The following is a 25,327-nucleotide window of genomic DNA, read 5'->3' on the forward strand; positions in this document are numbered from 1 at the left end:
ACCTACAATTTGATTTATTTTTGTTCATTTATTTTGAACAATAAGGAATACCATGACAAGGGCTTAGCTTTTCTTATATCACAGTAACAATGCCTGATCCTGATCTCACTGAAGTCAATGGAAGTTTGTCATTGACTTCACTGTGAGCAAGACCAGGCCCTATGTTTACAGCATGTTTACAGATATTTTTTGTTCTGTCTGTTTCTGAAACCTAATCTTGTGTGAACCTAATGCTCTAGGCTATCTTTACAAAAGTAAATTCAGCTCTGTGGATTCATGGAATGAGGCAACCCTGTTATCATCTGAAAGCTAGTCATGAAAACTAGCTGTGCGAAGAAAAATTAGACCAGTTCTTGAAAACATCGAACAGGAAAAAGCAACCATTTCCTCTTAAAGTAATTGCTCTTGATGAACATTTTATATATATAATTGTTTTGAATAGATAATATACACAAGAAGAATGTCTGAAGGGTCTAACTCTATCAGTAGCATCATAGAACTGCCACTGACCAGACAAGTCTCTATTCTATTGGGAGAACCTACTCTTTAAGGATTCCTACTACGTGTATTTCTCTTGATTACAGGGATTGTGCTAGTTGTGACCATCAAACCTGGGGTATCTCAGAAAGTTGATGAAATCGACAGAACGGGCAGCACCCCTGAAGTCACGACAGTAGATGCCATGCTAGATCTGATTAGGTGAGTTTTTCAGCTTCCGTACTCTTGCTTCAAAAGGCTAAAGATAAATGCAATGATTAAAGTGCATAACATACAAATGCTTCACAATATCATTTGGAAGAGTAAGGATACAGAAAAAACCCTATGTTCCCAAAGGTTGGATAAATGATCACATAGCTTAAGATGGATTCATAGAAAACAGTTTTGTAAAATACCCTTTTGCCAACACTAGCACCTGCCTGGGTTGCTTTTGCAAATAAGGTTGTGTACATGAGACACTTCCGATAGTAACTCACCCAAGGTTCCAGCATCAACATTGCCCCTGCAGTTTATTTCCTCTGCCTCCAATGCAAACAATGTTACACTTATTGTCTTAGTATGCGAAGGGTATCCAAAAAAGACAGGTCAAAAGGCTAGTTGCCCCATGGCAACTCTGGAATTCTGTTTCCTAGAGCACAGAAGACTGCATAGTGTAGCTGTGCTGTGCTTTCTCTTCTCAATAAAGGAAGGAAGGTAACAGATACACTGCATGTATATTTCCTCTGCTTGCCTAGTCTACTGGTTTGCTGTGTCATCTGGTTTCAAAGCAATCTGGTTACTTCCCTTCCCTGATCAACTGACAATGATGGATAAATGAAGTGGTTAGGAAAAAACCAGCAAGGTGAAGTATGTACAAAAGACCTAAGCTACTGGGCTCCCCAATAAAATTTTTCATCCCTGGCATCAGCTGAATAATATGTAATTTGTTGAGAGGAATGCAGACATCAAACCAATGGGCTTCTTTCCCAGTAATGGCTCAGTAATTATAAAAATGTTTTATGACTTCCCACCTCACCCCCACAATTACAGTTAGTCCTTGCTCAAAATCACTTATATCTGTGGATGCTTTTCTTTCTATGGCATTTTTGCTTAATTGCTAATGTAAAAATCAACAGCTGAACAGCTAAGATAGGTGTTCTCATCACATTTCACTACCAAAGAAACCAAAAACTGGCTGATGATTACAGCAAATCTTTATTGGCATGATATTCATAAAATATCTGTCCCTCCCCCACCATCCTCACAGCTCACAAGGAGGCCTGTGTGATACCAACATCACCATAGTTCATACTGGTGCCTCTGGTTCCCCACCCCAGAGCCTCTGACATTCCCACTCTCTGTTCCCCTTCACTTTGCAAAGCAGGAGCAGCAGGTGGCTGGGAAAAAACCTCTCTCCCTGTTGCAGCATAGCTGCCGTGGAAGCTCTCAGCTAGGCTCCACCCACTCAGCCAGGCTGGAAAACTTAAGGTGGCCTGTTGCTCGCCACTTCGGCAATGTATGTGATCATGTAGGCCCGGCATGGACAGTGATTCTGTGAATGCACAAGAGGAACATATGCAGGTTTAGAAAAAGTAATTGAATTACTTTTATTTTAGATAATTGTCCAGTTTTAGTCTCAAGCTCATGACTACCCTTCTCATAAACCACCATGATATAAAAGTTATGATGGTGATCTAAAATTCTGCTACTATGAATTATAGCAACTTTTGCATCTCAACTGGTTTTAAGGGCCAAATCCTGATGTCCTGGTTCTGGTTTCACCCAGTCCACACTTGTGCAGACTGCCCAAGGCTTCAAAGGAATTTTGCCTGACTAAGAATCTGAAAAATAAAGAGAGAATTTTAAGGATGATTTGGAAGGGATATAAACCCTCATGCTTCAGGGCACGGGTCAACCTCTACATAATGGGGTTAGGAAGAAACTTTCCATCAGGGCAGGTTATCCCATAATTGCTCACTACAAAGTTTCTTGCCACTTCCTTTGACGCATCTGGCACTGGCCACTGTCTGAGACAAGCAACTGGATTACATTGACCTCTGGTTTGGTCCAGCATCGTGATTTCTGTGTTCCTAATTTTTTCATTAAATGAAAATGGTTCTTGATGTTGGAACATGTGGGAATCTTTCAACAGCCAAGATTCATTTCGGAATCCAGGCTTATAACAAAAAACCTGTTCCCCCCACCACAATGTTAATAAACATCATTCCTCTTCCTGCACATCTCTGCCCTATACATGGTGAACTATATAAAAATGAGTTTAGACTCATTACTGTACTCCTCCTGCAAATGAGGGAGATAGCACAGCATAGAAGAAGGATCCTGTATCTGTTCATCAATTTAAATGTCAAATACTGAAATGTGACCCTGGAATTCCACATTAAACAGCCACCTGAACATTATAAATCCTGAAGCTTTGTCTTGGCCAGTGCTTCAAAGCTGACAGTGATACATTCGCCACTGTTTGGGAAGAGTGATTGTGTACAGCAGCAATACACCCCATTCTGTTTTTTGACTAGCTGGTTATTTTATTTTGGAAAATAGATTGTTTTCAGTATGTCATAACATTGTAAAGCCTTTATTTAACAGGAATATGTTCCCAGAAAACCTCGTCCAGGCTTGTTTTCAACAGGTAAGGTCAAATATTTTTTGTTGTTGTTGTTGCAGTTTTTATTCCCACCTATGCAGTTCTTCTTATTTCCAAGTCCCAAGGACGTTCCCTTGCGTTGCAATGTGGTAGGAATTAGTTATGAAAAATCAGGGTGGCTCTTGCGCAGCATTGAGACAAATGGTCTAGTGGAAAACATTATATTGTTAAAAAATCTCATTTTCCTTTCCACTGAAATAGACTTTATATTGCTAGCTCAAAAAAATGTATTCATCCTTCCCAAGGCCCACTGCTTTGGGAAATAGAAGAAGAACCAAAGCAATATGTGAGCATAAAGTTTGCTCTTCAGAGATAATGGATAGGTAGAGGTGTGATAATTTTGTAATGATCTGATTGCCTTGTTCTTACAGTTCCATTGAGAAAATCTTTAGACTCTTCCTCTGTCTGATGAAATCTGCATGCACACACCCCTAACTCGTCCCCTACACACCCCAAACATCTCTCTCAAATCTGCTATAGATGGTTGGAACTGATGTCTGGGTGTCTACTCTGCATGATAAACACAGATTATAGCTGAAAGATCTCTCTTGAAAAAGAATGAGACCTAGAAGAGTTAAGGTTTTTATTGGTGCTACAGCAGAGATAAAAAGATCCATCCACCCAACAGTCTTGTTCCTGATTCATTCACATCTAAAACTGGGGAAAAGACCTTTGAAGAAATTCACAAATATATTTGTTGTACCTCATGATGTCATCTGCTTCCCTTTTTTTGCCTTCCTCAACAGTTGCCTACCAGAGTTATTGCGGGGCAATAAAACTCACCTAATACAGACCTAAACTTTTCCCAAGAAAAGATGTTAATCTTTCTCTACAAAATAGTGTGTGTTCCGTATGTTTAAGTGTTTACAGCAGTAGTAAATTTGTATATATATTTTAAAGGACAAATCCTGCTCCTTGCACCAGTCTTGCGAAAGGCTTCCCTGCAGGACTAGGGGGGAAGGAACCCATCTTTGTACCCTCACGGCTACAGCATCTCCCCCATGGAGTATATGTTCTCCACCAGCGAATGGGGAATAGCTGGTGGAGCTACAGAGTTGCTCTGGATCCATCTTCACCACCAACCTCTCAACAGTGACTCTCAGAAATTCCTCTTTGAACATCTGCTCCACTACACCCGCATATTGCAGCTCTCTTGTGCTGGGTTCAGGAATCCTGCTCTGTCCCCACAGAACTGCACAAGTTCCACACGGTGCACCAGAAGGGTGGGGAGCAGAATTTGCATGATAGTATCTGTGTATGAGTGAGCCCCTTTTCAGTGGTTCAGATGGAGAAATTCAGTCACTCAAAGTCATTTGAGAGCTTTACATGTTTGTGTGTAAGTGCTGGCCAAAAATTTTATGAAAGTCAGAACTGTACCTTTTCCTCAGAATTACTGGATAGATTTGCCATTGTTAATTTTCCGAGTGTTCCCAAATAAATGTTATCATTTCCTCCCACAAATTTCAGTATAAAACCAAACGTGAAGAAGTGAAACTTACAAATGAACTGGAAAAAAACAGCACTGCGGTTACAGAAGAGCCTGTCACAATTGTCATGACAACAGAGGCTTTGGAGGTGCAGTTTTTATTATTATATTCTGTGTTACAAAGAGAGGTAAAAGAAATAGGGAGGGATTTGTACACCGATATGTGGTTTGTTCAATAGATTAATGATCTGGAGGAGGAAGTAAACAGCAAGTTGGTGACATTTATCTTGGACAAAAATAAGTTAATACACAATGGGGGAAAATAATCTAAAGGTCTTATGTGATGAACTCTAAACTTGCTGATTCACTGAAGGAAATAGTCATTATGGATGGCTTGCTCAAGCTATATGCCTAATGTGCAATAGAGATTAAATAAATAAATAAAATACCTATGGGTATTACAAAAAGAAAGGAAAAGAAAAGAATGTGACCACATGATGGCATTCTGATAAATGGTAGTAGTTAAATGTTCTTGAGTTTTGGTAGTTCCTCAAGAAAAATATAGTAGAGAATGAAAAATAAAGAAGAGATTTAACAAATATGAACAGAGGTATGGAAAGACTTACATATGACAACAGCTTGCAAAGACTAGGGTTAGCCTGGAGAAGAGAAAAGAGTAAGAAAGCATTTAATAGATGAACACAGAATTATGAGCAGAACAGTATAATTAATATTGATCAGATGCTCTTTTTTTTTAAACTGCCGTCTCATAATATAAGAGCAAGGGGAGATTTACCTAACTTAAATGCTAAAGTGGAAGGCAGTGGAGAATCAGGCCCTGTGTCTATTTAACTTTTTCCTCTTACAATTATACTGCACTTGAGACCCATAAGTAGTTGAACAATACACCTTAGGTCTTCCACTGAAATATCATGCATCAGATTCTACCCTCATTATACTCATGTTGCCGGCACCCAGTGCCGAGAGGCTGAACAACAGCTTGAGTGGTTCGTTACCTGGTGTGCTACACCCAATACTCACAACGGGGTGGAGAAGCAGAAAAGTTTATTTGCAGCTGCAAAAAAGGTACAGGGTCTTCCATCCCCTTGAGTTACCTAGTGGCCATGCCCCAGTGTTCCCAACACTCATGCAAATCCACTAACTTCAGTTGAATTATATTCATGTAACTAAGGGCAAAACTGGATACCTTAAACATGATTCTCAATTGCACTAAGGCCCCTTTACAGTGATCTGGATATTGGCCCCTGCACAGAGGACCTCCCTGTCTGGCACAGAGTTGGCATAAGGGCTGTACATCAGCCCTGCTCTCAATCCCCAGTGCAGGAAGTGGATCATGTTCATGTTGGGGGTATGGCTAAAGCACACTATGCTATAGTTATTTTCTGCTTCCCAGGGACCTGGGAAACAGTGTGCAAATTAGAGCAGCCCTAGGGCCACTGTAACTTACCCTACAGTATGGACAGGTCCTTGAATTCATAGGTGCTGGAACTAGGGGTGCTGGAGGTGCAGCAGCACCCGCTGGCTTGAAGTAGTTTCCATCATATACAGGATTTATAGTTTGGTTCGATGGCTCTCGGCACCGATATTATACAGATTGTTCCAGCACCCCTGCTTGCATAACCTTAGGGTCGTAAAGGCATCTTAAAGCCACCTTAATCGTCCCACACACGCATACTCCCTGCTGTAAGTGTGAGACCAGAGAATCAGGCGCCTTGTTTTTTCAGTAAAAGATCTAAGATGTGTTTTCATTTTAGGACTCATTTAAACTAAATATACTGTTCCTGTTCAATAACGCTCTTCTTGGTTTCAATCTACAGAACAAAACCAAAGAATACAAAATAGTGGGCATGTATTCCGATGGCATTAATGTGCTGGGCTTGATTGTCTTTTGTATTGTCTTTGGAATTGTTATTGGGAAAATGGGAGAAAAGGGACAAGTTCTGGTGGACTTTTTCAATGCACTGAACGATGCTACAATGAAAATAGTTCAGATAATCATGTGGTGAGTACAATGATATCCTGATATTTTCTATTACCTCCTTTAAGCAAGTTTTGCCATTAACTTTAATGGAAGCAGGATCACGCTCTGTGTTTATTTTTTTATATCGCTTCTTACAGCAAACTACTTTAAAAGAAAAGTAAGTCTAATAAATGGCTTGCAAATTCAAAATAAGAAACAATACCATGAGCCAGTTTAGAATTTGAACTCTCATTTATTCGGTCTTCATAAATACAAAGTGGTCATGTAATTTAAAACTTCAGCATCATTAACCTAATATTATTAGCAGTAATATTAGCAGTATTAGCAGTATTAGCAATAATATTATTAGGTTTTGTGAGATTATACTACATACACTTTGGACAGGGAAACCAGATTACAAACCCAGGTCTTCATCTTGAAATTGGAATAAAATTCTGCAGCCTGACCACACAGCTGTTCAGTACTCCATTATCTGTAATAGGCCTTTGTGGAAATCAGATTGCAGGATCAGGGCCATAATTTTCACCCAGGCCTTTATAGGGTTTGACCCTGAAAATACTTGATAATTAGAGTGTGGTGTTTACTACTGTGACCTGAAAAAGCACCACCGCTCCTGGCAGTGTGCACTATACACCCTAATAAGAGTTTATAGGATCGGGCTGTACGCATGTGAGATCACATGTGAACAGAACCAGACGTAATCTGGTTGTAAAGCAATAACTTTTGCCTTAATTAAATGGTAGTTCTGTTCTCTGTGACACAAAGCGAAGACAAATGCATTGTCCTGATATATTAAAATGTATATCCTTATATAAAGATATAGCCCCCTGATTCTGCACTGCAATCCATGTGAGAAGGGAACTTTCTTTGCAGGGTAAGGTTATAGGCCCCAATCATGCAAACTCTTACATATGTGAGTAAAGTTATGCACATTCAAAGGTTCTGCAGGATTGCGGCATAGTTTGTAATCCCTCACCCATCTCTCCAACCTCTGTTAATATGTCTTTACTCATTACATGTAGGACTGTGGTTATTGCTATATTTACTCTGACACCTAAACATGCAAACACTAATGTTTTAATATTAAAAATAACTTCTAATGTAGTACCTTTTGAAAGTGAGTAAATTCAGCTATATTGCAGAATCCTACCCCAAATTCTCCTTTATTTTTACAGTGATGAAAATAAATCTCTCTTCTTGCAGAAGGAAAATGTTGTGCCAGATCTGTGTAGCAACATCAGCTTTGCAAAAGGATGCATTTTTAATTAAGCTGTTTGTGCACCCTAGGTATATGCCACTTGGCATTTTGTTCTTGATTGCTGGGAAGATAATAGAAGTTGAGGACTGGGAAATCTTTCGCAAACTGGGTCTTTATATGGCTACAGTACTAAGCGGGTATGTTGTTCCTTGAAGGTAAAATGAAAACGTATGATTTGATTGGACCACACTTTATTAGGTTTTAATTATCTACAACAAACCAGCCTCTGCTATACTCAGACAGAGAATGATATAAAAATAAGATCTGAGAAAAGATCCCCTGTCTATAAAGTCATTTGAGGATAGTTTGCACTAGAAGTGCACCCTTTACTTTAAACTGTCAGCTGCCTTCTACCCAGAGGTGCTGGAACAATTTTTATTTTGGGGGCTTGCTGATGATGGAAACCCTGGTGTTTGGTCTTACTGCTTCAATCCAGCACCCCTAGTTCCAGCACCAGTGCTTGCAGCATAAAATGAAAAGGTGCATATGGAACTCAGCGCTTTCTCTCTCTCTCTCAGCTGGCTGCTCAGTAGGTCATGTTGCTTTAGAAAATAGGGTGATGCCTCCACTAAACACAGGAAGGATGGGGCTGGGAAGGAAGTCTCCTGGCATGAAGAACCCTGCTGCTCCCACCAACTTATTGTTGGCGGCCTGGGTTTGCCAACCTATTGACAAGGTTGTGTTGCCCTCCTCAAATCTGGTAGCTCCCTGGGGATCATTGGGAGGTGAGAGTGATCTGCACCGAGGACCTGTGCCCCTACACCAGCAGTAGCCTCTGCCCAGCTCCACTGTATGGGAGAGGGAAAGGAAATGGTGCCAGAGAGGAAGTTGTGCCCCGTTTTCACACAGAGCAGGCAGTTTGCATCTAGAGAGTCTACTCTGTGAATTGATTTGGAGGTATGATCTGAGACATTGGTTCTTCAAGACAAGAGTAGCTGACAAAGCCACAAAAGCAGCATTTACTCTCTAGTTTTAATCCAGAGCAACTCTTAAAGGAAAAAAAAATCTATTTTAGACCCCATGACTCTGCAAAGTGCTTCTCGTGTGTGGACACTTACACTGCACTAATCCCTTTGCAGGTCTGGGGCCTTAGCAAGGACAGTTTGATAGTTGTAAGCAATTTATCTTATAGCAATAGATAATCCACATCTCTGAGGAATATCCCACAAGGAATGCTGTTAGAAAGATAAATACATGCTTACAGTACAATTAAGTTAGGTGCATTTAAATGTCTGTTTCCAAGGCACTGAAGCATAGCATCCAGATTGTGCTGGTTCGTTGCCTTAAGCTTCAGCTCTACAAAATTTCTTCAGCATACTGAGGATTTATTCATGTTTTGTTTAGAGGCCAGATCCAAAGCAGCTTCAGAGCTTCTGCCCCCTTTGTATACAGGCACACACTATTCTTCAAAAGCATTTCTGAAAACTGAGCAGAGGGGAGGGTAATATAAATGGGTTTAACACAAGCCGCTCTAAAAAGTAATGGAAAGATCTGATCTTTATTTTTTGTGAATCTTTCAAAAGTTTTTTTTTTTTTAAATTGTGTACACTTTCATGTTGGGACAAGCAAGAAATAATTTTAAACTTCAAATAGTGAAATGTAATGACTATATAAATTAAGATTTATTACAGATTCAGAAATGGAATATTTGATTCTGATAATATTTCAAAATATTACACTGAAGAAGAGTGTGTCGGTTACATACAAGTGTAACATACAATGTTTTAAACTTCTTTAAATTTCCATTTTAGTTGTGGAAACATTTTCTGTCAGTTTTACAGAGAAGGCAGAAATTGATGATTGCCAATAATTAGTTAATTCAAATCTAATTCTTCTGATCTTAATTATAAATCAAACCATGAGCAGAAATTAGGCAGGAACATATGGAAAGAACAGGGTAAGTCTAGCAGTCTTGTATATTAATAACTCCAGATAGCCCAGAGAAGGTATTCACTAGCTGGACTATTACTGCCCTTTGACTTCAGTTTTATCAAGGACACTAAATATTATTATTTGTTATGTGGTAGCACCCTAAGGCCCCCAATCAGGCCCTTGTCTTCCTGGGTGCTGTACAAACACATAGGTAGACACACTCCCTGCCCTGGAGTACTTACACTGTAAATGAAGTATTGTTACACATACTATCTTTCTGTTTAGATAGCAGCCAGATGCCCCAGGAGCATAACAATTTGTAAATAAGTTCCCAAGTGCTCCCTCAAAGGTCACCCCCATCAAGAGCTCCCAGCTTTTCAGCTTTGCAGAGAATAGGCTCTTGCTCTGCAAGGCCCAGTGACGCCCTCTCCTTGACTATGCAGGAGCTTACGGGAAGCTCTGCAGAGAGCTGTGCTCTAGCTGCCATGGGGAAAGGCAAAGGGCAGCACATTCTCTGCAACTCTAAACAGAAGGGAGAGAGTTTTATGACCAGATTCACAGAAGTGAGGGTGGTAATGTATGTAATGGGCATTAGGTAGCAGGGGTGAGGGAAAGGTCCCTGTTCTTCCTTCTCCCATCTTTAGGCAGCTAAATGCCTAGCTCCCCTTTACGATGTAGGAGAGCAAGGTAGTTGTCCCTCCCCATCCTCATTACTACATTTTCCCCTAGACCCAGCCTGGGTTTTTATTATTAATCTCTTCCATTTTGACCTCCTTTCTTGTTCTTCTCTGTCTTTATATTTTGGCCTCCTCTTTCTCTGCAGCTTTCTGTTCTGAATTTTCTGCAACCATCTTTTCTTTTTTTTCCTATGCCTCTCTTTGGATTTTATCCATATGTGATGCAGAACACCCTCAACTTCCATTGCGTTCGCCCTTTATCCCTGTCTTTTACACTCCTTTTACTCCATCCTCTTTTTCCCTCTCCTGTCTCCAGCTCCAATCTCCTATCTCATATCTTCCCAGATTTTTCTTCTGTCCTTCCACTTTTTAATGTGTTCCTCAATCACTCCATAGTGTCTCTTTCTCTCTCTCTATTCCACTACCCTAAATCCCAATATAATTTCTCTCAGATCCCCAAATGTCTTCATGTGTTTCTGAACCCCATTATGTGTCACTCTCTGATTGATTGTAGTGCATCTCACCCCCAATGTCTCTCCTTCAAGTCCACCAAGGGTATGTTGCTCCCAGCATCTCCCATGCCCAAACCCTAATTGGTTCGAATGTCTCCCTCCTCCCAGTGTCTCCCTCCCTCCCTGCCTTCCCCAGTATCTCTCTACTCAAGTGTGTACTTCTCCATCTCACTGAATGGGGACACTTTATCAGCCTAAAGAAAGAGGAATTGACCTAAAATGCACCATGAGCAGGCCAGAGAAACCAGGGCCCAAAGAAAAGCTGGGGAGGAGAGGACAGGGGACTAAGTGGTGTCCCTGTAATCTACTCCTTCTCTTCCTTTAAAAAGCAAGGAACTGCTTAAATCTTGGTGTTTATCTGTGTTCTTGGGCAACAGGCTTCTATCTCAGGAAGTACTCTATTTCCCAGGACTTCCCTTCTCGCTGCTGATAGGCATTTTTTTTTTACTGTAAAAATTTTAATCAACTGAGAGAGGAAGTTTTATGAAAATAAATTTTCATAAATAGTAAAGCAAGATATGACTAAATTACTGGGATGAGTGCTGAGATGAGCACAAACATATTTACTTGGGATAATTCTGTTTAATTACTGATTCTAACAATACCTAAGAATACAATTTTCAAAAGTGCCTAAAGTCAGTTGGGAGTGAAGCCCTAAGTCACTTAGGCCCTATAGAAAATTTTACCTTTAGTAACTTTTTTAAAAGAGGTCTCAACGCCAGCACATAACCTTCTTTCCATTCTCCCTTTATTCACTTGTTGTGTTGGATCTAAAATATCTTTCTGCACATCATCATAAAGAACTTGATTTCTTTTTGGTTAAACACATGGTTCAGACTTTTTAGAGACAACCATTCTGTCCAAATTTGGCTTAAATGGTTAGATATATACTATAGTTTTGTTTTTCACACTTACGGTTTTACCAGCTCCCTAAAATTCTGCTTTCATTTGAGCTGTTGCCAATTATGTCCTATTTATAGGCTGATGATAATTATACTTGCTTTTACCAGAATGGTGAAAAAGTTCCTTTTTCCAATATTAGCCCCCAGAATCTCTCAACACTTCCATTCTGCTTGCTGGACCAAGCACTCACATTACAGATGAAAAACTACAAAGTCCAATAGTGTAAAACAGATCTCTCTTCCTACAGTCTGATAACTTGCCCATTTTATGTGCCACTGTAAATTTTTGTTCTGTAGGTAGCTATTGCCGTGATAATTGCCTGATTCTGGCAAAACAGGTGGTCTCAGACTTTCTCAATATCTTTATCAGCTGCTATGAGATCATTAAATGGTGTTGCAAACACACTCATGCTCCCAAAAACATCCTGTGACGGTACTATAGGAGTTCCAAGATTGTACATGCCACATATATGGTGTATGCCTTTTCCAGGCTCTGACGATTCCTATCTATGACAAATTGCTGTTGCTGTGATGGCATGTGACCTTGGATTGCAGGAAGTATTTCACAGACCTTTCATAAACATTTCACTTCAAATATACTTAACATAAGCTATATACCTTCAGCCTCAATGCCCATAAAGGAGCTACAGCATATACATTCATGAACTCTATGTTCAAATTAACAGATGTGTGCTAGGCAAGTATAGTAATTAACTCACCCAGGGCCAAATTCTTCCGTCAGATACATGCCCACAAGTCCAATTAACTTCAGCAAGAGTTGCTCACATACATCTGAGGGGAGAATTTTGTTGTTCTTCTCCTATCTATACAAATAAAAGTGAGCTAAGTAACCGTGTTAAATGATAATCCTTCAGCATCTAACAACATTCAGTACTGTAGGGCCCATATACGTCTCATTTACACCAGTGTAAATCAGGAATAACTCAATTGAATTTAATCGAGATTTACACTAATTTAACAGAGTAGAATTTGAACCAAATTTACATATGCAATTTCCCACAGTACAAAAATGGGCTTTTGAGATGGATGGAATCAAAGCCATTATGAAAACCGATCTGTAAACCAAATTTCCCTTTAACCCCAATCAGAAAATATTTCCAAAAGGTGATATAATACTTTTTAATAACGCTAACCCATTTTTTAGCTCTAGGCTTAGTGATAAGAATATTTTGGACTTTCATTTTTTTCAGCACTGCCAACATTTTTTTCAACACAGAAGAACAGGTTCTGTTTAAATATTCTCATTTATTTTATTTGTTTTAACGTCTTCAGTTTGACTTTGATCCTAATATATTAATTAGTTCAACTGATTTCATATTGTACATTGAAAACAGAGACATATAATGCCTCCCCCCAAAAAAATTTGTTCAGGAGAAGTGCATCTGTCCCAAAATTATTAACATAAATTTGGGCATAATTTGCCCTGGAATACATGCATGTAATCATCACTGAAGTGAATCTGAGTTGCACACAGGTATCTGAGGGCAGAATTGGACACTGGTTAACACCTCCTCATTAAGACCATGAGATCAGATAGATCTAAGTATATGAACAGACTGTTTTCTTTTGCAGACTTGCAATCCATTCCGTTGTAGTTCTGCCACTGATCTACTTAATAACAGTAAGGAAAAACCCTTTTCGGTTTGCCATAGGGATGGCTCAGGCACTTCTGACAGCCCTCATGGTCTCCTCCAGGTAATCAAAACCATTTTTTTCTCCTCTAGCGTTAATATACTTTGTAATCATCATCTCTTTAGTTTATGTGTTGCTCTGATTTTATTGATGCCTGTGTTTCTCATCCTGATGTCACATGAACCATTCATTGTAAATCCATTGGGTGTAAACCTAGAGTAAGTATTACTCTTATAATTATTATATATATAGCACCCAAAAGTGTGCCGTTGGCTAGAATGGAGTTATCCTGGATTTATACCAATGCTTTTGAGATTAGTGTCTAGCCTCTTGAGTGTAAGTCCAGGAAATAGTGCTGTAAATTATTTCATTGCTCACAAAATATCTGAAGCTAAATTGTTTCACTGCTTTATTGTGTTAAGGATAGTTAAAACTTTCAGTTATTGTTCCAGGAACGAGAAGAGATGGGAATTACCATTTCATTCCGAAGGACAAACTGCACTATCGTTGTATGTGCACAACTCTCCTGCGCACCCCAGGGCAGAATTTGACGGCAGTTGGGCTTTTTTTAAAAAAAGCACATCAGATTAATAAAAGAACAGGTATTCTAGTAGTGTGCTGCTTATTTGTTTGTTTATTTATGACCCAGTTCAGCAACTTTGCCTGTCACCTTTCGCTGTGCAGAAGAAAAAAACCATGTCGACAAAAGGATTACCAGATTTGTTTTACCAGTCGGAGCTACAATCAACATGGATGGAACAGCACTCTATGAAGCCGTGGCAGCTGTGTTTATTGCACAGCTTAATGACTTAGATTTGGATGTTGGCAAAATAATTACCATTAGGTGAGGGTGATACCATAACATGAATTGTGTTGTTATTTTTGTTACTGAATTGTGGATTTAATTCAGGCACCCTAATGGAATCTTGCTGATTTCACTTCCGTCATTCACACCACTAAGCAATAAGGCTCAATTTTTCACTTCTTCCACAAACCCTCAGTAAATAAGCCTTGCACAGAGGACCTATGTAGGAATTTGGGGTGGGGAATGAGGTAGCAGGGCATGGGGCCACAGTGTCTGGAAGCTGTAGTTACAGTAACAGCTGAGGCTTGCAGTACATGCCCAACCTGGACATTTTGTCCAGTGGATCTGCATATTTTGCAATCCCATTGGCCATGCCCCCCACCCCTCCCAAGTTCCTCCTCAGTACTGCTGTTTAGACCGCTCCAAAGCATGCTGGGGGGTATATGTACTTGCCCTGTGCAGCAGAACCATGGCAGCTCCATAGCCTGTACACCTTGTTTGCCTGCCCAAGGACAGGCCAGGATCTACCCCTAAATGTGATCAGCCACTATGTCAACAACAATGCTGATAAAAACATCTGCAAATGATAGAAACCCACTGGGGCCCTGGATCCCACATGCCTCTATGCAGGTATAACTCCAAGTGAAGTATGGGATTGTCATGAAGAAGGATTTGTAAAAATTAATTTTATATTTCCATGAACACACAATTCTGAATGTAGCAGAGAAATCCATTCAGGAGGAGGACATTTTCAAACTGTCTTTTTATTGATTTGTCTGGAATTAAGTGTCACAGCGACTGCAGCCAGCATCGGAGCTGCAGGGGTCCCCCAGGCTGGACTAGTCACCATGGTGGTTGTGCTGAGTGCAGTTGGGCTACCTGCTGAAGATGTTACGCTTATCATAGCAGTTGACTGGCTTCTGTAAGTTTAATATATTCAGCATTTACTTATTTCAGTAATGTATTTTATACATGGTGCATGAACATCTGTGACTGGACTTTTAACCCTGAATTTATTTCTCCTTCTAACTGGGCTGTTCAATAATATATGTTTAAAAATTAACTAGAAAAAAAGTTTGTTAGAGATAACACTGCCACACATCTGATCTGTAATACAATTATATAAAGAATTACCTGTTTTGATTAACAAGGATACAATCTTATCAGATCTGGGCCCTTTTTATTATTCTTTTATGTGAAGATGACATACAAGGCCAGATTTTGATAAAAACAAGGTCCAAGACCTGTACACACTATACATACAAAAATACTCACACCAATTACTACAACTGCATATATACTTCCTGCTTATGCTTAAATACCTGTTTATACACCGATGTGCCCTGATTCAGCAATGCAGTTATGGTAACTGCATATACAGAGTACACAAGAAAATGGCCTCAGTTCATGAAAATCTAACTGAAAATATACAGACTACAAAATGTAACTAAGAAAAGAACTGTAAGCAAAAATATCCTTTTCAATCAGAGGTATTTGTAAAATAATGGTATGGTAGTTGCATAATTTATTTGCAGTAATCAGGTGCAAGCCACAAACATAACATTCCAGCTAATTTTCACAAAGCGAACAGTTTACTTCTGTGATTTTTGTTTTGTTTTAGAGGGGAAAAGTTCTAAGCATGTGTCCAGTGTGCAGTCGCACAGGGCTTCTGCAGTGGCAAGTTCTTTTCTGCGTGAGCTGCTCTCCACTCTGAAAGATCAACATGGACATGCCCCCCCACTCCCCCCCCACCTTGATTCCCCCTTTCCAGTTCATCAAAACTTTCCTGATCCTGTTAAGCCATTTTTCCAGAGGAGAGATAAAGATCTCCTGGGGGCTTGTCATGTGCCTTTTCCACTGATTCTAGAGGTTTGTTTATTCACAGACCTCTCTCCAGGAAGAAAGGTCTCAAAAGTTTTGGTCTTGCCCACTTGGTTATTTTGGGGTACCCCTAATGGCCCCAGGTGCTGGACTGATGGAGGAGAAAATATCCTCTGATTAAGGACGGGACACCCAAGCCCCAGGGAAGCAACATGATGAGGTGCTGGAGTAGGAGACTGGAGTATGATCCTGGGTCCTGACTGTGATGGATGTACAGTGTTACTTGGAGCAGAGCAGCCGCTCTGTGCCTCAGTTTCCCTATCTGTCATATGGAGATAGTGGTGCTACCCACTTTGCAAGAGGCTTAAAGACCTATAGGTGAAAAGTTTGACTATTACTCTTAAAAAAAGAAAACCATGGCAGGAAAAATCTCTGATCTGTGAGCCATCCACTTTGTACAGCCATCCGTTCCTCCTGTGTGTCATGGTCAGACAGCTGATGGCTGTCAGAGTTACAACAGGATGAGCATTTCTATTCCTGTATTCCCAAAACAGACAGACAAAGTCTCTCCAGGGTCTTATTCGCTGTCAGCTGCCTTAATGTTGCCCAAGACTCTCTGAAGTTGTATATCAGTATCTGCAAAGTGGGCTAACAGATGGGGGAACAGTGAAATCCCCTCCATAAGGCCTTGTCTAGACTAGGAAAGTAGTATAATTTAAAAACACAACTTAGCTCATGTTTTTATACACAATCTATGTCCTAGTCTAGACATAGGCATACAAGTGAGGAAGAACCACTGATGGTCTATGCCATCTTCATTGAGCCACAGAAAACAAATGAACAGGGCAGTCCGATTGTAATTTGGTTTTTTTATTATGTACGTTTCTGAAGTGTCAGGGTCACATTAAATTAAATGTAGACATACAAAGCTCCCCTCAATGAACAAAACTCTCATCCCCTCACCAATTGACTGATGCCATTTCCTTGTTGATGTATCTCCTAGACCTCCCAACAGGGGACGCTCTTTCTTAGAGGAAGGTTTATCAAAAAGTACAAGTCTCACACATTTTCAAAAGGTCACAGGACTCCATTTCAGCCTGGCCTCTGAAGAAGTGAATTCCACAGTTAAGGGCCCACCAACTAAGAACATTGACTCCCCCACATGATAGAACCTGGTCTCTGTCATCTTCAGTGCTTGCCATAGAGGGGTATGGAGAGAGTGGCAGGTTCTTGGATAATAAGAGCCCTAGCCTATTTAGGGTTTTACTGATAAGGTCCAGAACAATGAAACGGATCTAGTATTAAGCAAGTAGCTCGGATAGCATGTGGAGCATAGAATGGATATGCTCGTGTCAGCGTAGCAGGCAAGCCACTGCATGTTGAACCAGCTGTAGCTTCTGGATGGCCTTCAGGGTCAGTCCAAGGTACAGCATGTTGAAATCATCAAGTCTTGTGATGATAAAATTATGGGCCCCTGTGGCTGTCTCCTCATTCAAAAGGTAAGTGCAAAGTCTCCTAGCCAGATGAAGATGTAAAACCAGCACTTCTGGTTACTGCTGTTTGGGTGTTCATAAGCAACAACAAGTCAAAAAGGGCTTTGTGGTCAGGCACCGCCTTGACAATTTGAGAACAAATGCCTTCTCTTGTGTGAGTGTGAGATATCTCCTGCTAGATTCACAAGGCTATGAACACCAACTCTGTCCTTTGTGGACTGATCTTGGGGTGATGCAATGTTCTTTCTTTTCCCCAAATGTCCCAAGAAGGGAGCAGAATCTCCAGGAAGTGACCAAGTAACGGAATCTATTAATCTGAGTGACAACAGCTCTGAATCAGAAACGGAAGAGTGGATGAGGGAGGCTGTGGCATCCTCTTCCTCTTACCTGATGACTCATGGCCATCTCTTTATCCTCTCTCCCTGATGGCTGTAAATTCGGTGTGGGAGTTTAGTCAGTGTCATGAGGATACTCATGCAGTGTCAAAATGATCAGTAAAGCTCAGTCATATACCATGCTATTGAGTTTCAGTGCCTTGATTTTAAAAGCTCCAAGGAACTTGGCACATAATTGAAACGTTTGGTGACTGATCTTCTCCAGGGGAGACAACAAGGAAGACTCAAGGGCCAGAAAACACTGAGGTTAAGATATGTCTGAACTCTTTCTGAGAACAGTGTAGAATGTTCCATCGTCCATTGTCTCACGTTGGGTGGTGCTCTTGGTGCCAGATATTGGGACTTTCTCAATAAATGCAAACAAACAAAGTCAAATCTTCCTGCGGACAGCTCTAATCTAATGACAAAACAAATGCCACTCTTGGGGAACTGGAGGACACAAGAACCACTGCTAGGTAACTTGGATTTTCCCAGTTTTCATATAGGTAAAAGACAACGGCATCGACTAGGCTGTGACTCTGGGCTCTCTGCCCACCAGAAGTGAATTGTGCAACAGGCTCAAAGGGAAGCACTGGGAAGCAATACTGTTTAGCTCTTTAGCCCTTTCATCATTTTTGGCTTCCAAGCAGCCATGCTGATATTTTCCTTGGAAGTTCTCATCCAGTACTTTTAGGGGGTGAAAGCAGTTTCTTCCACCTCTACCTGCAGTTAGGGACCACCTTTCTTTTTTATCTCAATATGGCAATTCATCAAGTCAGACTGATGTTACTCAGAAATTATAGGGAAAGGATGCACAGAGTTACAGCATCTCGGCAAGTTTTTGTCTTCGTCATGCTACTCAGTCTTTTCTTTGATATACTGTTCTCTCAGTCTACCCTTTATCTGATGATAGGGACAGATGCATCCAACCCACAATGGGGAGCCAATCTAGGACAACTCACACAACCCACCTTTGTTTACATGAAAAATGTTTGGAAGAGGTCAGAATGCTTTTACCAGAAAACCCTCCTATAGGAAGTGCCATGCCCTTAAATAGAAAGATTTTTCAGTGCTAAAGATGCTCTTTAGATGTCTGTCCATAGCAGTAATGTGACCAGTCCCAAACTCAGGAACCATAAAACCTGTATAGTACTACATACCATACATTTCATAGGGCAGATTTTCAATACCATACCTTCGTACTCTGAAATCCCCGAAAGAAGTTTGTTGTTGCCATAGTTGTTAAACCAGGACCTGTGATTTTCTAGTTAACATCAGCAATGTGAAATTACTTGAAAGGAAGCGACTCTAAAGGAGAGAGCATCATGCACAAGAAAAGATGGGCTGTTCCTAAGGATTCAGTATAATCACAAAAGTGCTTTTAACCTGTGTGCTGATATTTACAGCCAGTTAACTTTACCGCACAGTGCCTGTAAACTGGTAATATTCCACCTCTTTTTAAATTACTGTTGTGTGTCTTATGCAGGTTTTTTCCTCCCTTGAACTTTGGATTCTGAAATCTGACATTTTTATGCACTGAAATTTGATTTCTTAACACTCTTGAGCAACAGTCAGTTTTAGTACAAATAACAGCCACAAAACTGTATCCATCAAGTAAAAGCCCTTTATCAGCAAAGCTCTAATGATAATGACTAATGATTGCACCTGCATAGCAGAGAAGAGGCAGCTGCTTCTGCAGTACCTAGCTCTGCAATGAGTCTGTGCCAGACAAAATATTTGTGATTCAATCATCTTAAACAGATTAATTCATTTTTAAAAATGTAATTAACGTCAGGCTGATTTTTCCACTAGTGTGTTCAGATGGGGTTCAGCATGGGTTTACTGCAGGACAGGGCTTGGGGAGCGTTCCTGTGCAGAAGGCAGCCAGAATTTTCCAGGTGTGCTCCCCAAGTGGAGAGTTGCTAGCCAGCTGGCAGCAAAGGGCTGTGTTTCTGAGTGGATTGAGTTAGCAGCCAGGCCCCCCCACACCACCTCACCTGGAAGGATTTACTGCGGGAGCACATGCTATAGGTCACAGCCTCAGCTGGTGTATATCGCATAACTCTACTGACTTTGGTGCTATGCTATCTTACACCAGCTGAGGACCTGAGCCTGTCTTTCAAAAGCTAATGCTCTTCAGTGTGCTCCCCCATTTCCCAGAAGCATTCCACCTACACTATGTTAGCGTAATGCCTTCAGCTACCACTGCTCCTCTCCCTTCCTGCTCCCAGCACAGCTCCACCTCTAGGGATACATCTTCACTGCAGGGTTAACTCAGGCGCTTCGTCATGTGATACATGCTATACAAGAGAATTTAAGTAAAACATTGATACACTTTCCTGGTGTTTGCAATCCCTTTGTATTTGGGAACATTTGAGTGACTTTTTATTTGCAAGAATAAGCACAAAACCACCATGAATAAACATTTGTGCAGGTATTACCACCAGAGGCACTATCGTGGCCATTTTGAAAAGCTTCTTGCCTCCACCCCAGGCACTGGCATCAACATCCCTCAAAGCCTCAGCCATGCAGAGGTTACATGGAAGGAAAGTCTTCAGTCTCCAAGGGCTGGCAGCATGGGGAACAAACAACAGACACACTAGTTTTCACATTGTCTGTCCCAGTTCCATGCCAATTTACATCTGGCCCCAAATTTCAAACTACGCTACATGGCAAAGTATTGTCACTCCTCTGCCAAGTGGTAGCATTATTATTTATTTATTTAGCAAATTTGGGGCTGTCAAGGTTCCTCCCCCACTCTGAACTCTAGGGTACAGATGTGGGGACCTGCATGAAAAACCTCCTAAGCTTATCTTTACCAGCTTAGGTCAAAACTTCCTCAAGGTACAAAATATTCCACCCGTTGTCCTTGGATTGGCTGCTACCACCACCAAACTAATACTGGTTACTGGGGAAGAGCTGTTTGGACGCGTCTTTCCCCCCAAAATACTTCCCAAAACCTGGCACCCCACTTCCTGGACAAGGTTTGGTAAAAAGCCTCACCAATTTGCCTAGGTGACTACAGACCCAGACCCTTGGATCTTAAGAACAATGAACAATCCTCCCAACACTTGCACCCCCCCTTTCCTGGGAAATGTTGGATAAAAAGCCTCACCAATTTGCATAGGTGACCACAGACCCAAACCCTTGGATCTGAGAACAATGAAAAAGCATTCAGTTTTCTTACAAGAAGACTTTTAATAAAAATAGAAGTAAATAGAAATAAAGAAATTCCCCCTGTAAAATCAGGATGGTAGATATCTTATAGGGTAATTAGATTAAAAAACATAGAGAACCCCTCTAGGCAAAACCTTAAGTTACAAAAAAGATACACAGACAGAAATAGTTATTCTATTCAGCACAATTCTTTTCTCAGCCATTTAAAGAAATCATAATCTAACACATACCTAGCTAGATTACTTACTAAAAGTTCTAAGACTCCATTCCTGGTCTATCCCCGGCAGAAACCAGCATATAGACAGACACACAGACCCTTTGTTTCTCTCCCTCCTCCCAGCTTTTGAAAGTATCTTGTCTCCTCATTGGTCATTTTGGTCAGGTGCCAGCGAGGTTACCTTTAGCTTCTTAACCCTTTACAGGTGAGAGGAGCTTTCCCCTGGCCAGGAGGGATTTCAAAGGGGTTTATCCTTCCCTTTATATTTATGACAGGGGCCTTTCTGGTCAGTTTCCCATTGGAGGGGAAACCAGTGACCTGGTGTCCAGCTATTTCTTCGTGTAGTTTGTTTTATGTACACTTCAGACACCTGTTTTTAGACAGAGATAGACAAACAGCACACAGGCAATCCCCTCTTTCTGGAATCTCAGCCAAAATACCAATGCCCACTTCCCAGGGAGCAACTCTGCAATGAAAATTGATTCCAGTTGGAATGATTAAAGCAGAGAGCAAACTCTCCAGCTAGTTGCCACAGCTTCCTTCATAATAAAACAAGCAACAGCGTAGCATTCCTTCAAAGACTGGACAGTGCTCACATGAAAAAGAACTTGTAAGTAGAGCTGGGCAAAACATTTTGGAGGAATAGTTTCCCCCCCAAAAAACCACAGTTTTGGCCAACCACAAACTGTGTCAATTCACTAAATAGTACTGACCACTCTCCCCACAAAAAGACTTTTCAGGACTCTGGTGCATTGCAGCAGTGGCTTCTCTTATAACTTTTAGCCCGGTTGGTAGGGCACTCACCTGGGATTTGAGAGGCCTGGTTAAAACTCCCCCCTTGGCCTAAGGTCACCCAAACCGCAAGATAGTGTCCTGGCCCTTAGATAAAGGGATCTCTCCTGATGAAACTGTTCTACTGTTTATAAACAGTCATTGGAGCAGGGACTTCAACTTCGGTCTCCCACATTCTAGTAGCATTCTAACCAGGTATAGAGGCATTCTCACTCACTTTCCCTGCCCCACTGCCTTTTCATTGTCAATATGAGAGACAGTGGACTTTTTCAATTTGCCAAAATGTTTCACAATATTTATATGTAGTTTGACCTGAACTGATCTTCTTTTCTTTTCTTTTTTTTGGGGGGGTTGGGGGGAGGGGCAGGGGTGGAAACAGGACAGAGAATAAAAAAAAAATCACTTATTTGCCCAGCTCTGTTGGTAAAATTACATGTAACATCACCACCCGATAACTTCTGCCATAACAGACATGTAATGTTACTGTTTCTAAAAAATCCCTTTTTAGTACCAATAATTCCATGTTTTTACAAATAATATTGCCTAGAGGAAAGAGTGAAAAAATTCTGCTCTGAGTTCCTACACCAGTGAAAATCCAGAGTAAACCCACTAGAATGACACGGGTATAGCATCTGGCTCAGTGTCTACAGTATAGTTTAATTTTAAACTGATTACTAAAAAATATTTTTTTTAAATAACATACGGTTTCTAAGAAAGCACAATGGAACCAGAAATCCTGGCCTGTCTAACACAACATTTTTACTCCATAGGGACCGGTTCAGAACAATGATAAACGTCCTTGGAGATGCTTTTGGTGCAGGGATTGTGGAGAAGCTCTCCAAAAGAGAGCTAGAGCAAATGGATGTCTCTTCTGAAGTCAACATAGTCAATCCTTTTGCCTTGGAAACAACAATACTCGATAATGATGAACCGGAGACCAAGAAATCCTACGTCAATGGAGGTTTTGCCGTAGATAAATCTGACACCATATCATTCACCCAGACATCACAGTTCTGAAGCCTACAGTTCCACTGACACTGAAGGATAATTAAGAAAAAGCTAATAACAAACTTGAGTATATTTAATACACAGACTTCAGTTTCCCGCCCCCCCACCCCCCCACTGTTTGGATTCGCAGCATTTGGTCCCTGTGGACAAGTTGATGAGAAGGCATTAAGACAAGTTGTAAAATATGTCATTTTTTAATCATGTAAGATGGATGAGGCTTTGGAATGCCTGTTTGGAATCATCTAGCTCATAAACTGGATGTTAGAACCAGGCCAGTGAAATGAAGCAAATGTGCTTCTCTCGGGCAAACTGCAGTGTTTCACACCTCTCTTCCATTCTACCACTCAGTGTATGGAATTCTTGTTAATATTTTTGCCTTTCACATTTTTACAAATGACACTGCATATAAAACACCTACTGTAACTTGATAATGTGCCAAATTGTTCATTTCTGCAGCTAGGTTGAACAACACATGGGGCAAACAGTTTTAGAAAGAAAACAGGCCTTAAGGGTTCTGCAATAAGTGTTTTAACGTTTATGAGGTTTTACGTTGCTTTTACTTTAATCATTATGGATGTTGGACGTTATTGGTCAAGAAAAAGCTTCTAATGTTATGTAGTTGATTTTCCCCGCCCCATGAATTCCACCAGAGAGCAGAACTGAACTCTGTGGATAAAGCAAATTGCTACAGGTTTGCTCTTCTTATACTTGAATAAATTATTGCAAAGTGAAACTCTCTGCCAACTTAGGTCCACTTTGATAGTTTATTAAAACATCTCCATTGGAAGTAGCAAGAAGACAGCTTTGGTATTGTCCATTTTTTATTTTAGCCTAGTATTTCTCAGCTGCAGGGCAGGCGGAGATCAGGAAGATGAAAATAGCTACTCATAGGGTGACTTCCAAATCTTTTCTGTTCGGAAAAAGGACATAATATCAAGTGTAGATGAGGTTGGTTTGTTTGCTCCTTGGTTTAATGTATTGGTTGAGCATGTGTAATTTTGCAGCTGCAAAAGCCCTAGGCCCCACCATTTCAGTGCCAAGCCCTATCTTATCAAAGTATCTGGACTAAGGAACCCATATGTTCTAGTGACTTGTTATACAAAGTGACAACATTACCATAGGCTTCTTCATAAACACATTCCATAATGTCAAGCATTCTATACAATGCTGGATATGATATTTCCATGGTGCAACATCATTCCCCGGAGGAAGGAATCGCTGTTAAGAACAAACTGTTTGCCTTGCACATCTATGTCGTGTCAACCATCTGACTTGCAAGGCAAATTGAAATTTATACCCAAGAGTCTCTCTTTCTTAAATAAGCTTATAGTAAACATAAAATTGCATTTACATGCTGTCAAAAATATTCAGGTTCCTGGATTGTTAGATAGTAAATTCAATACTACCCTTTTGTAGTTACGTAAACCGGGAAATGTGCCAAAGAGAACTGAGAAGAAAATAATCCTTACGGTAGGTTTTGATAAATTGCACCTTAAATTAAATCAACGAGACATAATCCTGTATGTATTTAAAATAAACATTGTAAACTACGACACAGTGTGACTCTAAAGTAAAAATACTGATATGTTTATACAAAATAAAGGAGTGTACAAATTAAGTAAATCAATGCTTTACCGTGTGCAGAACTAGTATATAAAATCTTCATTTGTACAGCTTTGTTAACAGAAGAAAAAACCCCACCAGTTTCCACAGTTGTCTATTGTGTGCTTTGGTTTTTTTTTATTTTATTTTATTTTAAAGTCTTTTTAGTAACCAGCTTCTTATAAGGCACTATGGATACTGTTCCCATTGTGATCTAAATAAATATTTATTTATTTCATTCTTTCTCTATCCTACCATCCTCTCTTCATCCCTCTGTGGAATTCTGTATTTCTCCTGTTATGGCAGGAAAAAACAGATGAACTGCTAATACACTACTAAATCGCTTTTGCTGATGACACATTTGTAGTTTTACTATGTGTGGATTGCCCTTTTCAATAAGGAAAGCAGACTGCTCCCTCAGGGGCCAATCTTAAGACAGCAAGCAAAGCCTTTACCTACAGAGGGACTAGGGGAAAGGATCCTCCTATCCAACACATGCTTTAGCACTAAGGATCCCGTGCAGCCAACCTGCAATTGATACTGCTAGGTATGAGAAGCTGCAGCACCAGACAATCTACCCATATTCTGAAGATA

At 40.4% G+C, this 25,327-nt stretch overlaps 1 protein-coding gene across 2 annotated transcripts in view; it reads left to right on the forward strand.

Moving 5' to 3' along the window:
* Positions 1 to 24,987, forward strand: part of SLC1A1 (solute carrier family 1 member 1) — a 74,921-nt gene extending 49,934 nt beyond the window's left edge. For both annotated transcript variants that reach the window (XM_073345246.2, XM_073345247.2), the window contains 9 exons: positions 585 to 699; positions 3,085 to 3,127; positions 4,610 to 4,717; positions 6,407 to 6,591; positions 7,858 to 7,965; positions 13,385 to 13,507; positions 14,094 to 14,288; positions 15,037 to 15,171; positions 22,894 to 24,987. In XM_073345246.2, coding sequence (XP_073201347.2) covers positions 585 to 699; positions 3,085 to 3,127; positions 4,610 to 4,717; positions 6,407 to 6,591; positions 7,858 to 7,965; positions 13,385 to 13,507; positions 14,094 to 14,288; positions 15,037 to 15,171; positions 22,894 to 23,140 — 1,259 coding nt within the window. In that variant the 3' untranslated portion in view covers positions 23,141 to 24,987. The remainder of the gene's footprint in view (positions 1 to 584; positions 700 to 3,084; positions 3,128 to 4,609; positions 4,718 to 6,406; positions 6,592 to 7,857; positions 7,966 to 13,384; positions 13,508 to 14,093; positions 14,289 to 15,036; positions 15,172 to 22,893) is intronic.
* Positions 24,988 to 25,327: the final 340 nt, after the last annotated feature.

Source organism: Lepidochelys kempii, chromosome 5 (assembly GCF_965140285.1).
Source record: "Lepidochelys kempii isolate rLepKem1 chromosome 5, rLepKem1.hap1, whole genome shotgun sequence".
Taxonomy (NCBI): Eukaryota; Metazoa; Chordata; order Testudines; family Cheloniidae; genus Lepidochelys; species Lepidochelys kempii.